Source organism: Opisthorchis viverrini (genome assembly GCF_000715545.1).
Source record: "Opisthorchis viverrini unplaced genomic scaffold opera_v5_1, whole genome shotgun sequence".
In the NCBI taxonomy this organism is placed as follows: domain Eukaryota; kingdom Metazoa; phylum Platyhelminthes; class Trematoda; order Opisthorchiida; family Opisthorchiidae; genus Opisthorchis; species Opisthorchis viverrini.
The window spans coordinates 3,989,811-4,006,727 of NW_008751657.1; the positions used below are offsets into that span (position 1 = coordinate 3,989,811).

At 42.9% G+C, this 16,917-nt stretch overlaps 2 protein-coding genes across 2 annotated transcripts in view; one reads left to right on the top strand and one right to left on the bottom strand.

The window, feature by feature from the left end:
- The window catches only part of T265_00062 (hypothetical protein), a gene marked incomplete at both ends in the record, with an annotated part of 83,682 nt that overhangs the window by 29,364 nt on the left and 37,401 nt on the right, over positions 1 to 16,917 (bottom strand). Inside the window, one exon of the mRNA XM_009163719.1 lies at positions 16,088 to 16,244. Coding sequence (XP_009161983.1) covers positions 16,088 to 16,244 — 157 coding nt within the window. The remainder of the gene's footprint in view (positions 1 to 16,087; positions 16,245 to 16,917) is intronic.
- Positions 7,945 to 12,929, top strand: T265_00063 (hypothetical protein; the record flags this gene model as incomplete). The annotated part of the gene is made up of 3 exons (XM_009163720.1): positions 7,945 to 8,127; positions 12,303 to 12,503; positions 12,828 to 12,929. The coding sequence occupies 3 exons, from the start codon at positions 7,945 to 7,947 to the stop codon at positions 12,927 to 12,929; spliced, it is 486 nt and encodes a 161-aa protein (XP_009161984.1).

Below are 16,917 nucleotides of genomic sequence, written 5' to 3' on the forward strand. Positions count from 1 at the left end.
GCACGCAAACCGTTGTGTCAGGGTTTCAAGTCCCCTTATCACGAATGAAAGGCGAGTGTGTCTATGGCTATTCCCATTGTGACAGCCGTACGCACGTGAATGACTCCATCCGTTCGTTGGGTCCACCGATGCCAGTGACCGACCTGGTCGACTCAATCGATGGACCGGTTGTCAGAAAGCCACGATAAGGTGGCGTGGTGCTCCTTATGGACCTACCGGACAACTTGATTCAGTGAATTCGGTAGCATCTATGGCACTACTATATAATTTTCAAAAAAATAAGCAAATAAATCCCTTTTAAATGTAAAAATTCACTAATCTACCAGTTCGTAAATTGGAAACAATCAGTTTCCTTACGCAACCGCAATGTCAGGACTGGGTACGTAGATAACCATTACTTTTTCGGTCAGTGCGAAAATAACTTATTCTGTTGGTCTCCAAACAAAAGACGCATAAATCCAAAGCGGGATGAACAACCGATTTGACCGGAAATGAGCAAAATAAAGATTGCCTCAAGGTGAACAAACAAATTCGTAAACAAATATATGCATGCGGTATGGAAAACAGATCTGAGCCCGTTCGTACACATCTGACAGAATAATAACTTTATCCCGTGCCACAGTTGATAGCAGAACGATAACCTGACAATACATGGACGGTTGCAGCGAAATTGATAGGAAACTAAATTCCGCCCGGTTGCAAAGTTATACGCCAATCCCATTTTCAGACACTCATGTTACCATCGTCGACAGCAATGTGGCAGTGGCGCTCAACTGCCACAGAAGTGTGAAGAAGGACCGTCCTAACAAACACTGAAACCAGAGGAGGAGGGGAGGAGGTTTGGGAGAAGAGGCTTAATTCCCTTGGGAAAAAAACTAAGCATCTACACCCTCGAACAGCAATCATATTAGCACACCTCAGCATTACGTTGGAATAGGAAGCTGGATTGACCTGAATTTTTTGTGAACCGTACCCCACACAAGTTCAGGGCACAACGACAAAAACCTTAGATGACCTGACCAGGAAGTGACAGCATGCTCTCAAGTGAGTTAAGTTATGTCAGGTCCTGTGAAGTCTCTAACCACGTGAACGGATAACCATATGCACCCTAGCCAGGAAACTGCAAACATCCCAATGACTCAGTACGACTTTAACCGTTTTCGAGTTCAATAAATATTCGTTCTTCAAAAAGGAAACCCACATATTTGCTAGCCGTCGTATTCACTCGTGTTTCATTAGACAAGTACAGCAATAAGATGGAAAACTAGATCAAACTATTACAGTGCTGTTATAATACTGGTATAAAAATGACGGGGAAGTCTGTTTGGTGGGCCAAGGCAACGACAGAACTTTCATGTGTCTTTTCGCTGGCAAAAGTTGCCGACCATCAAGTCAATAACCAGATCAATCAGACAGAATCGTTCAGAGCGATTCACCGCGTCCCACCTAAACGTTCTTGGGCCAATGAGTAATGGATAAAAAACCCTGGGGACTGCCATCCGGTTAATTGACTCCTATTTGTGTCACCATAAAAGGTATGTGAAGGCCCTGAGACTGCCTTGATCAACCAATCACAGTCCTCAGCAGACAAACCAAACAGATGGTATTTTTGTCTCAGACCAATTGTGTAGCCTTCGGAATTTTTACAGTCCTATGCTATACCATATAGATGTGTCTGCTAGAAGAAACGCTTTAGAAATCATAGATTCTCCAACCCTTAGGATTTGATCTAAAATTGGAATATTTACACAACCTCTTTAACGGAAAAAGAGACGTGATAGATCTGCCATTGGTCTGACCCACCAATCAGACACCCGCACCACCGAATAGATGGTGGCATCATTGTTTGCATAGCAATAGCATGACAACGTTGTGTGACACTTCGACCTAGTTTCCTATATTTTCATTGTACTTGCATGATGAGGTGTGATTCGCAAACATTTACGGAACCGTTGTCATCTCTTGGGCTAACTTTCCGAAAGACAGGCGTTGAAATAGAAGACAACGATTTCTTTGGTGTTCTGTAGATAGGCGGTAGTGGTACATAACCCTACCATCCTAATTTACCAAGTTTCCTTTGTTACCCTTCGCGCACAATTTCATTGCGGATATGTTGCATTCATCTGACGACTGTACTTAGAAGTTGCAAGCCGCGTGAGAACACCGCTGATATTGTGGTTAGAGTAGATCAGGCAAGCCAATGAAATTGTGGTAACAAAATAATCCCATCTGCACATTTCAATTGCACTCAGCTGTCGATATTTGTATTTATATTGTTCATCCTAAGTAGAAATAAGCTTCTTCGCAGTCAATCAGTTCATGTGCAACCTACAAGCTGTATGATTGTTCCCAGTAAAACAAACCCACCGTAATTATAGCCTTTTTGTTGGAAAAAAAATCACATGAAATTAGGCCACAGCCTCGTGAAGTTGAACTGAGTACAAAACCCTTGATAAACATAAACAAGACATTTTTCGTGCTTATCCAAAGAACACCAGCCATGAGCCATTCAATCCCGTCTGTGAAACGCCATACCGTGTAGGCGTGTGTGTGTGGGCGCCAGAGCCCGTAAAACACGAGAATCTGGACATTACTTAAAATACCACGTTACTTACCTACCACGTTACTTAAAATACAATAAGAACTCCTTTGGCTGTTGTTCAGATGGCACTTGACCTGTTCACCGGGTTCGGCGACTGGCAGGCCAACGCTTCGTTACCATACGAGAAGACACCTTCAGCGCGCATTCTGGTGGGAGGCGAAATGTTTGCAAGCCAACTGCCAAGCTCGATAAACAGATCAAATGTCACCTGACCTGCAGCCAGTGGACTCACACGAGCTACCAACAAATGGGCTTCGTTTACATCTATCTGAAAGACAAACTGATACAGAATACGATTATACTTGACCATCACAGGGGGAATCTTGGTCCGTTAACAAGCTAAACTTTCGACACCGTCATGCTCAGAGATCCTTGTAACAGCTTGTGTAGCTTGAGGTAGGAATATCCTGACTTCCAGGTGTTGGCTTTGCGAATTTATTTAAACGGTATGGCCACGAATGGTCAAACGAAACTGTTTCGTAAAGTAGGAATAGCGGTCGGACATGTCCATGTTTATTCAAGCGTGTAATTTAGGTTATCTGCTAGGAACCCAGTAGGAAATGATCGATAAACCAAATCAACAGACACATTTGACATTGAACACAAGGTCACTGGAAGCCGACTGCGCCTGAACTTAGCACGAACCGTGCATGATTTGGGAAACAGCGCAAACTGAAGTTTCGAACATCAATGCCGTGAGGATATTCGGGTTGGTATAACCAACATCACCCCCATAATAGCTCGAGAAAACCTCTCATCGAACTTGTCTATTATTCTACTCGCCACCTTAAATGGGATTAGCGGCTGGATGGAACGACTTGAGTCTTCTGAAGTAGCAAGGTATACAATACGAACCATATTTTCCGGCTGTACTGCTTAAATGAAAAAGAAGAACCTAAGGTTCCCAGTTTTCTGGAACGACAACGAGAATCTTTTGATCACGGATCATCCCAATCACGCGGTCGCCTGCCAGAGCATACTCACAGAGTAGAAGGTGCTTAGACATCTGATATTGTGGCTTCGCAACAATTCGTAACGACTATAGGATTCGTCCTGTCAGGCACAGTAAACCTCCAATGAAAAGCCGAAATGCACTGTACAACTCTTATCCTCTTTTATCCTCAGTACTTATGAAATGAGACAGAACCATAAGACAAAAATTCCCTTCAAATTCCGATTTTTTGAAAAAAATGCTTTCAAACTTTTTGCTGTACAACTCTGTTGCACACGTTGCAAAGCTGACAGTGTTTTTTTCAAAGATCGCAGTAACTGGTACTGTCATATTTAGCCTAAGCACTAAAAAACGAAACAGGATCGCTGCAGGCACGCCTGCTTAGAAGTAAAACTTCATTTTTGGCGCTGTGTTTAACTGTTTTAACTCCCCCTCGTCACTAAGATATAGTGTACTGGTAGTGAGACACTTGAACAGGCACCGTACATATCTTCCTCAACACACCCCTTATTATCCTTTGTTTAGCCTCACTTTATGCTGCCGTGCTTTGACATGAAGTTGTGTTGAACAAAATGAAACTGACATATGTCAATCAACTAGACGCGCGTAACGTCAAAGTTAATAGGCATTTTGTGATGGTCTTCATGCACCCGTAGCTTTGGTAAGATGATTAAACTACTGAAATTCTTCCGGAAATTGATCACTTCGGGAGTACAGACTACTCTAAGCACTCGGACGTGTTTTTATTTGGAAAACTTTCGTCACAGTGAAATACCTGTATGACCCTTTAGCCTAGTAAATGCAACAAACTTCGAGGAAAAACGTAAGAAGTATACCTATGGAACGCTATAATTCAGTACTGTATCCCAACAAATCAATTGTATCCATTTGCTTGTATGCTGTGCCTTTTTCATGACAAATTGTCACGATTCGAAGCTAATGATGATTCTGTTTTAGGTAAAGATATCCAGCTCTGGGGTATGAAGCGCTTCCAGTTTCATGCAGTTGGAACGTCCCAACTTCACACTGACTCATCCTCAGATTTCTCTCGAAATAATTTAGGATTCCTGTCTAAACAGATTAACATTCCTTTTCGGTACACCTATCAGAGAATACCGGGACTTCCGAATATGAAGGTGTAAAAGTGCGCTGCGCGAAAAATATTATAACACAAATATAAAACAATCTCGTGAATCAGAAGAAAACCAGCAATGATCAAAATCGCCTGCAGGATAAATGAGAAAAAGAACACAGAATACGTTGACGGACGTCCCACAATAGTGATGTTGCAATAACCCTTCCTCGTACGGAGAAAAGGTGTAAGCAAAACAAGCGAGCCAGAGCATTATGTCGCAGCATTGTTTGTGTGTGTGTGCAATTGTACAAAATACTAACAGGAATCCCAACCAACGAATCGTGTCTTCCCTAGTAAACGGAAATCAAGTCGCGAGTTGAACGAGACGGCTACAACCGTAAACTATCGAGCTTCAAACACTCCTAACAGCTGTACGAATTCAATCAGATAGAACGCACTGACTGTCAGTGGAGAAAAGAAACATGAATCATTACCCGTAACGTTACAGTATGTCGCCTTCCAGAATGTCGGAGTTTGATCATTCGTATGATATCGGCTCTGAAAGCACCCACTTTGATTTATGCCGCCTGGATGGCACGAAGCCGTTCAGTTGATGTTGGTTTGTTCCACATTTAAAAAAAAATAGCAGCAGTCGGCAGCGTTAACTAAAAAAAATAGCAGCAGTCGGCAGGCGTTAACAGAAAAATCATTTGCTTGGGAGAACCAATAAATGCTCGAAAATTAAAAATAAAGCCTGGCTTGACCGATTCGCAAACGCTGCTCAAACTCCATAACATAAGTGTCTGTAGCAGCAATTGTATTGTTTATTGATCGCATGAAAGTCAGTCTGTCATTGGACAGAAAAAATTGAGCTAAACACAAGGAAAGTAGGACATAGTTTTCAGGCTAGCTCAATGTGGACAAAGAAGCAGACGAAAAATGTCGATAAAGATAAATGAAGAAATGAAAAACAAGGCCAGAACGAGCCGGGAGCAATTTGATACGGATACCGTCAAAAAATGGTAAAAAAAACTCGCCGAACGAATCCGAAGTATTGTTCAGGTTAACTTCTCTGTAAATCAGAGCTATGGGTTACCATGACTGGTTATAGGCTTGCAATTATAGTAACCAATCGACTTCTCGATTAAATCGTTCAGTAAAACCTGAATGGTCACGAATTTAAGAACAACCAGTCAGGTATACACGGATATACTGGGGATACAGTATTCTCCGTAAGGAAGTGACGTGTCACAATATACTCAGGCATCGAGGTTACCCGCGTTGACTGGTACGGTCCAGTGACTGTCGTCCTCGGGCTCTGGCATAAGGTTGGTGCGTTATGTCTTCTGGACAGGGGCTGTCAATATTCTTCGAAAGGTTGGTATCCCATTGTTGTCCATGAAACTTGGCGGAAAACCAACAATAGAGGCCGTAATTATGCGTGTAGTATCCTGGATCTATTGGCGTTCTTCGCTTATCAATGCTGGACCTCCCGCTCAAGGAGACGATTAGCTGCCTCACAAGGAAAAAACTTTGTGTGGTGTTGTCCCCACTCCTGTACATTAGTGACGGGAAAAGACTAGCCAACAAGGAATTCAACAGGCTTATTTTGAATGAGCGAGTGCAAAAGTTACAAGGCTCCTCGCGCTACTTAAAGGGTATTTTAACCATTGATCAGGGCTGTCTGATCGACACTTATTAAACATCTACCATCATCGACCGTAATTCTATGAAATGCCCAAAATCTTATCGTAGTTGGTTGGGTTCGGTTGGTGTGCCTGAACATTCTTCGCCTTTGCGGAATCGATTGATTGACTGACTAGCATGGATGCTTACCGGCTTCCCTACTAAGATTTTGGTGGCGTTTGTGGGTCTCAGTAGGTTTCTGGCATCCTGGGGTCATTCAGAGATTTGACCTTCTTGATATGCGCACTCGCCTCCTGAACCATATTGGGATCAGTGAAGTCCGGAAGAAATAACTTTTAGCCAACCCATTCGGTGCGTCTCCCTATAAGGAGTAGACATATATCGGCAACTGTTTGACAGTTTACTTGTACTTGCTTCGGAAGTACAGTGAGGCGGATGATTTTACTTATTTATCTAAATGTTCGAACCCAAGAAATTCCGGCTGTAATCCAAACCAAACAGGATACCAAATCTTGACTATCTTTCGCCAATTGCGGGGACATTCCGGGAAGGCTTCACTACAAATAAAGAAAATGTGAAGAAAAGGGCCATTGTGCACTTTTTCGTGAAAAATTAAGCAAGCCAAACATTTATCAAGACGGAGTGGCGGTAGCTAATTCTTTAGCCTCCATAAATTGATCGGATCCGCTTCGTTCAAATTTAGGTTCAGCTGGCTACTTGCTAGGCACAAAATAGATTGCTTAACAAACTTTCCCCGCCCCTTACTCCAAATCGGAAAGGCTAGGGAATTTATCAAGCGCCGACCGGAAGAAGTAGCCAAAAGGATGCACAGGATTATTATGCAAAATTACAAGCATTGTAAAGAAGTATCGACGTCGCCAACGGCGAACATCTACTTAGGAAGGGCACAATAGACAATTCAGTAAAACTCTCGTTGCATTAAACCAGAAACTTTCCCACTATTTCGTCGTCGCCCTGTGGTCTTAAGGGCTTCATTTTTGGAAGCATAAAGTCGAACAAGAAATTATTTGTGACCAGGCGAGAATGAGAGTGAAAATGGTCTAACGTGAAATTTCACTAATCCCCAGAATTGACTGAATGTTTGCATCTCTGTCAATGGTACACTGTCAAGAAGAATCAAAATAGGGTGCTTACATTGTCAAACACATCACACCAGCCGCAGTTATCGAACAATCCATGTTACCTCCTCAAGTTATTCCACTGTTTAACAGGCGATTAGAAGCAGTCAAACTAAACAACTTACTGACAACGACACTGGTCAGAGTCAAATTCACCGCTCTACCTACCCTCACTTGCTGATGCAAATTGCTCGAAAACAGAGTGATGACCCGTAGGACTTGAACTTTCGGTCAAATGTTTCCCTTGCCTAACTACTCCAGTTTTGTAAGCATGACCACCAAGTTTTGGGTAAGATTCGGCATGTCAACTAAGGTAGGATCGGTAGTGAAATATAAAGAGGCGTACGAATACCAGTGCCCAAATATGTCAAGCGAAAATAGGTAAATCAGACTAACATGGCAACGGTGGCATTCGGAGTTCTCAGGTTAGTCTACCACAGTTGCGATACATCTAGAACCGGGATTAGCATAAATGCTATAATCGCTCAGCTGTAACACCCTTTCGACGCCTAACTGCCATGCTACCTGAATGAAGCACGAGGGCTGGGATACTGCCAGGTTGCCCAAGCCTAGACAGGGAAGTCGAGAGGTAGAGGTCGGGTTCGTGAATTCGCGCTCTAATCACGAGCTATCTCGCCCCCATAAATGCTGTAACGTTGTGATCTTGAGCAAGCTAAACACTGACCTTACCCAGAGTGGAATGGGGGTGCGGGTTGGTGTCAAAATAATATAGGGTGTACTGGAGCCGTTGTAGGCTATCGGCAGAATCATTGTTGGGGTAAATTTCAGCATGCTTTTACGCAAGTGACGTAAAATCCAAGTGGAAGAGGGAAATCAAGTCAGACAAGCGCACCTACGTTGCTGTCGATGAGAAAAATATGTTAGATTTTTAGCCTGAAATAAGGTCATGTCCATGGACTATCGAAACACAATACTCACAGGTGGATTTGGTATTCGATAAAGCTAGAGATCAGATGCAGAACCATGCAGAACCGGAGAATAGTCGATGCATTCGACCGTGCTACGTACAACCGACTGAGTGGTAAGCGGAAATGAGGACTGAATTGGCTGAAAATTGATTCACGTGGCCTTCATTTGAGCAGTTCAATTAACGTTACCCTGGATTATTTCGTGTATCCATATTGAATATCTATGTTTCACTCTTAGAGAAGCTAATTAACAATGCAACAATCGATTCATACACCTTCAGCAAGTACGAACAAGTGCTGTGCTTAGTTGTGGTGACTCAAGACGCCCTTTATGTGCCGTCAATTAGCGGTCGAACACATTTGCCTAATAAGATCTCAAGAAGGCTCAAAACCCGGTTGAAAGTTTGGAATATGCTTTAATATTGAGATCAAATAAAAGTGAAATCCCAGTCAGTGGCACCAATCGGCGAGAATTCGGAAGATGGAATAAAATCTGTATGAAATGCATGTTTCTATGGCACTGAATATATAACTGGGCATATAACATAATATGCTCTGAATTGAACCATCTTCAAGCCTTGTGCTGTGACACGATATATCACGCTCTACAATGTGGATGAGAAAACAGTATATTCAAAGGAGTCCTTGGTCCTGAATTATGAAGGGTCTCTGAAGATGCAACAGAAGCTACTCAGGACTCTCGGACCCCTCGACTGCATTTGAGAAGTCGGTAAGGATGGAGATTCTGGTGTTCGCCTAAATACAAAACACCCACCAATTATAACAATCTGGTTCATTTAGCGACTATCCCACCCGATTTGATGTAGTCTATGAAGCTGGCTAAAATCATCTGGTCCTTTTGGGGGCGCTTTTCATCCACATGTTCCTGGATATGTAGTCAGTGAACACACCACTTTCAATCCGACGTGACGTGCTCGAGGTTGTGGAGGGCTTTACGTAATATGGGAGTTATGTTAGTTCCTATATTAATGTGACAGATGAGCTCAGTACACGAATCTCTAAGGCTCTGATCATGTTTACTAACTTCAGCAAGTACGAACAAGTGCTGTGCTTAGTTGTGGTGACTCAGGACGCCCTTTATGTGCCGTCAATTAGCGGTCGAACACATTTGCCTAATAAGTTCTCAAGAAGGCTCAAAACCCGGTTGAAAGTTTGGCCTGATTTTTTTGTATGTCTGTAGTAAAAATGCTAACTCCGTTAATTCTTTACAGATTATCAGAGCCAAAGGAAGTCAGGCTAAACAATCCATTGTCGTCCACTACAGTGCAATTTACCGCACAACTCTCTTGTTCATCGATCGCGCTCTCATCAGTTTTCATTATTGTCTTTGTGTCCAACTTTTGTCCAAACTAGCTTCGTCATATCGTTTCTCCTTATTATTTCAGTACAGCACACGGTCGGTCGACTTGGTCCAACTATTGGGCAGTAAATAATAAATCATCGCCTCATCTAAAACTTATTGCATCCCAGGGTAACTGGGAAGCAATTCTAGCGACAGCGTAATAACAGATGCGGAAAAATCAATTAATTCCGTATGGATCTGACGACCGAAAGCATTTGGGGATGAAATCAGTTGAACGAGCAATCAAGTTAGTTTAAATCGTGATGAAGGAAACTAAACAACAGAATAAAACTGAAACTCAAAACAAATTTTCCCATGTGAGTTAAGTCATAATTATCGTATCCGCATTATACGAATTTGTTTCCCTTAAGTATTCATCAGTTTTAGATCCAACTACCGGAATCAGTAAGCGAAATTTTTGCTCCTTGCTACTTGCACAATGAAAGCACGAAATATTGGACATTCTAGTAGGAGATTAAACTGCCCAACGCTAGGGTTGCGTTCCTGAGATTTCCACTGGGATGTTTTGTGGTTCCTTTTGATCCATCGAATGAATAATTAAATAAATAAATAAATGAGTGGACGAATGATTCCACACATATGTACATTCGTGCTCAGCAAACACGAAGCCTAAAAGAGAGCGAGTTCGTGATAAAGTAGGTTTAACTCTGTACCTTGTCACAGATTCTGCAGCCGTAGTGCTCTAAGTAATACGTGCCTTCTCAGTGCCAAAATCGCACTGCTTACCCAGTTCTTATCGGGACAACTTTACACAGAAATTACATCTCTCGGTGATCCTGTACTACTCAGGACGATGTCAAGAGAACGACGTCGATGTAATCACTGCAAAGCAAATAGGCGTCAAGAAAGATCCTCTGGTTAATCTAATGTATCTGATTTCTTCAGACTGCACTGCCATGCAAGGTTACTATACTGTGAATCAATGATGACGGTCGCTGACGAACTGAATATCGCGTTAGTCAAACATTGTCCATTATTTCGTAAGCCATACGATAAGCAAATGAAAGGTCGACATTCCGAATCCCAGGTCTTCTCGCTCTACCGACAGACAGCGGCTGGATGGGAAAAATCCCGTCCATGTCCACCTTCTTCGGAATGCGAACTGCTCTGTTGTATTCTTCCAAGCAAAATGTTTCAAAGTTAACGCCGCTGCTCGGTAAACAATTGGAAACTGTTTGACTGGTGAAATTGGTAATGAAGCCTCTCGGATGAACGGAAAAGAGGGAAATTGAATTACCAACTGCCATGCGTACGTCGGTCGAACGGCACAAGGAGTCTCTAATGAAACGGATTAATTTGCATATCAGCTTTCACATCACGCCGTAGTACTCCAGACATCCATAGTTGTCCCGAGAGAAATAACTGAACTGAGTACGGTTTTTCGAGAGTATTATTCGCACGAATAATATGCGCTAAAAGCCGAACTGGGAGAAAGATGGAGTTTGTGTTCCGTTTCAAAACTGATCAGTAATAAAATGGTGGTTGTTCAACTCGGCACCCCTCTGCGGACAGTGAAAAAAAATCCATTCACTCAATTAGTCTAAATCCTAATGACTACACCTCTCTACATGAAGGGGGCAAAGCAATACATCTCATCCAGTACGCCTCTATGCAGTCTAAGCCCATTCAGCAGTGACAAAGGTTAGAAAAGAAGTGGAATAATAGGACGGCAGTTTGGACAGAAAGTAAAAAAAAATCAGCTTTTGCTGAGACGGTCTGTCTGATCGAAATCCAACGCGGAAAACAATCCAACGGAGTGGCGGCTAAAGTGGAAATCTGGGTGAAATCAACACACTAAAACAATAAAATCTACGATTGGTGAGACAGAGTGTGAGAGAGGGCGGTTGTTCGTAATTTAAGTGAGGCTGACTGTCTCTCAGTCAAATGATCAGGTTTGAAATAGCACTGGATTTCCAACTGACTATGAAAATTTCACGCAAAAATTCTCTTAAAATGTATACAACACGCTTCGACACTTCGTGCTTTAAGTAAACACTCTAAGAAGGACGCCAAGGTGAGAGAATCACACTCAGAATTTAAGGAGATCCTAGAGTTGATGGTCGAGAAAGTATGAGTTCACGTTTGACCAAAACGTAGCAGCTGCCTAGTCACCGTTAGTAGGAAACAGCAACTGACTTTCGTACGTCTCTCATTTTACTTAACAAGAGAAGGGAATAGCTTTCCCAGGTAAAGTCACCTTGTTTCAGAAGGGGTTGGTGAACATTCGATAGTTTCAAATAGACACAAAAAACTTTGACACAAAAGCTTCATCAAGCCAAGTAAGCAGGCCACCAATTTGGCTAGGTCTTAAGGCGGACGGACAAACAGTCTGCAAGACATCTTCAGATTAGCACACAAGATCAGTGTTGAATCTCGGTTAAAGGGTCTTGTCGGTCATTGTGGTTGCCTAAATCTAACGTTTGTGAGTTGCGGGAATTTCGGTTTGTAAGCGCTACGAGAATCTAATTAGGGAATGGGAGGGTGAGAGCTGGGCCAACACCACGTGTCAGCTCAACTGACCCAAAAGCGTCCTCCACATGCTTGCCAGTTCTACACTTTTTACTCTATTCGAAGGGATGCTTGGCGATTTGCACCGACTCGGCCATTTGTAGTGGGGACCGTAGTCCTCGTCCCAAAACCATAACATTCTCTAAATCTACATTGTGTCCCGTGTCCAGTGCATGTTACTCTATTATTGAGTCTTTCAGTAACGCTCAATATTCACCTGCACTTCTCGGCGGCCTGTTTATTTTGCACCTGTTCTCACCGATTCTGGTGTGATTTTCCCTGGTCGTCTGTCTTATAAAGACCTAAGTGCATTCGTCTCATTTAATTTTGAAGACACAGTCCATGGTTCTGTTCACCGAGGGGCGATCCTTCAATTTCACCAGTGCGGAGCGCAGTATTTCCCTTCTGGAAAGATACTCCCATGCTAGCCGTATATAGAGTCCCCCGAAGGACTTCCGATGTGCAATAACAGGAGTCTCAATCCACTCCCCATTGGTTTTCGTCACCCCTAACAACACCCTTCGTAATTGATGCCCAATCAAATTAGCTGGATATTTACTACTCAAAAGTTTGTTCTTCACTTCACTTTAGGTCGTTGTCCGATCAAGTTCTTCAGTGCACAGAGCCCTGATACGCCTAAACATTGATGAAGCAATACCAGCGAATACCGGCTTCGGAGAGGCAGGCGAGTAGCCCATAATCACCGCAGTGTTGGTTGACTTCTCATATACTGTTGTTTTGTGTTTCCCTTCGACAGTATGTGCCACGCAGTCTAAGAAGGATGGTGTATTCGAAGTTAACTCCTGCTCATTTTGATGTGTTGTAAAGCTCCACAGAAATATTTGCCGAAACTGCAGACATTAGAGATCGCAAGAGGTTGCAAGTCCTTGTTCTTCAGTATAAACCACGGAGTCTAAAACGAAGTGAGTGAAATTCACACATGTTTTCCTGTCTTCCACTATTTCATCTACCGTAAGCTGTGTCCGTTCTGAAAGTTGGTGTCTGCAATAGCAATCGCTTGGCTATTTGCAGAGTCCCCTTATGGGACATCGGTATATGACGAATTTACATCGAACCTCACAAGAATATCGTCTGGTCCCATGGTGACACCCACTACTTTGTTGGCATAGCCGTATGAGTTCCTAATGTAAGTAGTAGAAACTCCGGCGAGGGATTTGAGAATACTCTGGACAGCTCATGAGGTGAGGAACCTATTCGGTCTAGTATCGGTCTCAACCGGACACCTAGTTTATGGATTTTTGTAGGCCATAAAGCCGCAGGTGGATTGCACCGGTGGGGTACAATCGATTCCAATTACCTCGCCCTAAGTGACAAATCACGGACAGCTAATACCTTCAAACGTCAACTTTACTCCTATCCATCATAGATGTGATAATCCCTATAAAGGCCTGCCGGTAAGGACCTTTTGTAGATAGGCCTCCGTGACGACGGAGGCCTTATCATTATCTCCCTCTGTAATCACAGTGTTGTTCACATGATTTAGAGTGTTTAGCGTCCTCCGCTCTGCTGGTGTAATATCTAAAGCTCCTATTTGCTGGGAATTAAGGAGTGTGACCAGCTATACTCGTAGCTTCTTCACATCCACTGACGAAAGATTCTGAAACACAGTTTCAACACTAGGGATTACCTCTCACCATCCATTCCCGTTATCACCTTGTCATTTACCGCGAAATTCAAGCTCTTCTCTAGCATACAACGCTCCTCCTCACTTAGCGCTCTATTTGATAAAATTAACAGGATAAAATAGCGAGTAGGCAGCTTATGAGCTCACTAGAAGTCTGTTTTGGAAACTAGCTCTTCGAAATGTGTATTTGCCTGTGCTTGAGGTGTTGTCCTTGGAGAGGTTTCACTTCTGTCTCCTTGGATCAGTTGTAGTACGCTTTCAGTGCCTAGCTGCCATGCTACATGAAGGAAGCACGAGGGCTGGGAAACTGCAAGGTTGCCCAAGCCTTGACAGAAGCAGTCAAAATGCTTGAATCATGGATCTTCCGGTAAGTTCGCACCTCAACTACTAAGCCATCTCGAGCTCCAAGTAAAGTTTAAATCCTCAAGAGGTAGTCGCCAGCACCATTATATCATTGCAACTTCAACTGAAAAAGCAGCAAAATGGCGTGGGCCATGAATGAGTAATGTGTTGCTTCTATACGTCATAAGTTTGCTGAAAATTCTTCGACAGCCCACGACCGGTTTCGTCTATTCCTGTGTCGCGATATCTCGAATATCGTACGAACTGAAACATGAAGCGGTGTGGTGCAACACATTCAGATGCCTAAAGACATCATGAACGAGAAATTCTGCTAGATTCCAGGTGAGTCTCCCACAAAACCATGTTGCTTTGCAAATGATGGAACTGCTTTAGAGCGATTCTCAGAATCCCAGCGGAAGATAAACTAGGGGGATGAAAATATGTTTAGTGACAGTTTCAAAGAAACTTGCCTTGAAAGTAGGCTGACTGACCCGTGATCTATAAGAAGGCATTCGTTAGCATTTTAATTTGAAAAGTTGGAAATTCGTTCGTCCTTTTGTTTTCACTCTCTCCCTCCAATCGAGTACTGCTTAGAATTGGTCGTTTTGCCCGAATATGAGGAAGACAAAGAATACTGCAGCCTACTGTTCGACCTACTATTCGACCTTAATCGCAAAAGACTGAATAGGCATGGGGTGGCGGAATGGTTGTGGAGTGACTATCCACAGTCTGCATAGGCTTTCCATTTTTCCATGCATTGTCCCCAAGATCAATTGCTACTGCAAGGCTTCCAATTCATCAATTGTTTGAACAACAACCATGTAAGGAGGGGCATGAATTGAATGAATGGCACAGTCCAGGACATGTGCCTGGTAGATGTCCTTGCGCAATCGCGCTATAGGTGTAGAACAAGATAAAACAATACACACACGATCACAAGCCTTGAATTGCAATAACAAAGGGATGAAAGAATCAGGTGGAAAGACAAAAACAAGGATGTAGGAGTGGAACAAATAAAATGAGCTACACACCTGCATGTGTTGAGAACAAGCATTAGAACTTATGCTTTGTACCAAACGATTGCAAAACGGTGCGCACCATTTGGGACAACTACGTGCGATAAGGTGAGGCAAATATGTGTCTGTTTCCTCCTCGTTTGTTTCATTTCAAGTACCTCACTCTAGCGAAAGGTTACAGACAAACAAATTCCAAGTTGATAACAATAACATTTGTAGCCAATTGTAACATTGTACATTTGTAACTCTGACGATTTGCACAACAACACACAAGTCTAGGAAAAATCACATGACGAAACATGTTTGGATCAGATCAAACACCGTTAACACGTCTGTTTGTTACAACAGGTAGCAGGATATATGGTTTGTTTTGTCGCACAACCGCCGCAGGAAACAAGAAAGCCTGAATTCCCGTTATTTATAGGCAATTCGTTGAAGCTTGGCTGCAAGGGGAAGCCGCTCTAAAAAAAAACAGTAACTTATTGGACGCACTTTAGATAAGCTGAACTTTAATGAACATTCAAGGCAATCTGATCATTTTTGTTTGTTTGGCTGACAATCTCGGTGGCATCGTGCAATGAAAAGTCTACGTATTCACGCCAACCAGAATTCACCGTTTGGAAAACGTTTGGAACCGACTGAGAAGTCATTGTTTGAGAAGGATTCACCGTTTGGAAAACGTTTGGAACCGATTGGTAAACCGCTTGGTAAACAAACAAACAAAAGTACCAACTGTTTAGTAAGCCCGTCTGAAAAGAATCCATCGTGTTCTCCCCCAAGCCGTTATTCCTACAGGTTCAGCGGATGAGGCCAGTACGAACAAGCAGTTAAAAAAAGGGCACACTCACATTTCCGTCTCCTCTACCGGCGGTGAAAATGGATTTGATGATCACAAGGTCGCTGAATTCCGCCTGAATCCATTCGCGTAACATCTCGTCCACCATTGAATTTGGACACCATGCATATCCGCTAGTGTGTTCTTTGCTTCCGTAGACATCGGTTAGCCTAAACAGAGAAAAAAACGATAAAACTTCCCCCGTGTACACAAAATCTAGTCCATGGAAAAAGGAAACTGAAGACAAAGACGGTGGATGACTTCTCTGTCCATAACCGCAGGAAAACTTAAAACCATGTTCTGAATGTACCAATTGATATTTAAAAGTCGCCTGCAGAGACAGGCATTTCCTTGCCTGAGGTAGTTCCCCTTGTAGGTAGATTCCAAAGTTTCAGGGAGGAGTGGAAGCCAGAATTCTGCGAACCTGAGCTCCCTCAAAACTTACCCCGTGTCCGTTTTGCGTTGTATATGAAGTCCGTGATATTCTTGTTACATGCTTAAGGATATTCACTGTTGCCTCGTTGGTTACTTCGGTATTCCGGCATCGGACAGAGGCATGTCGGTTGACCCGCATCCATAAGCGCTATTTCGAGCGTCAAAGCAAAATCCTTTTAATATGCCAGTGACCTAACATTTTCTGGTCTTACACACATGCAACACACTGTCAAGCTTGTTTTCATAGTGAATCGGGCCTCTTGAATCAGAGGACAACATGCTGAGAAGGTGCACAAGGCTAGGAAGTTTCAGAAACACTGATGGGGGGAATTCTTTGTCTTACCAAAACGAAACTGAACAAATTGGCGATTATACACTCATCTGCAAACTAATTTGGTTCTTTCGAGA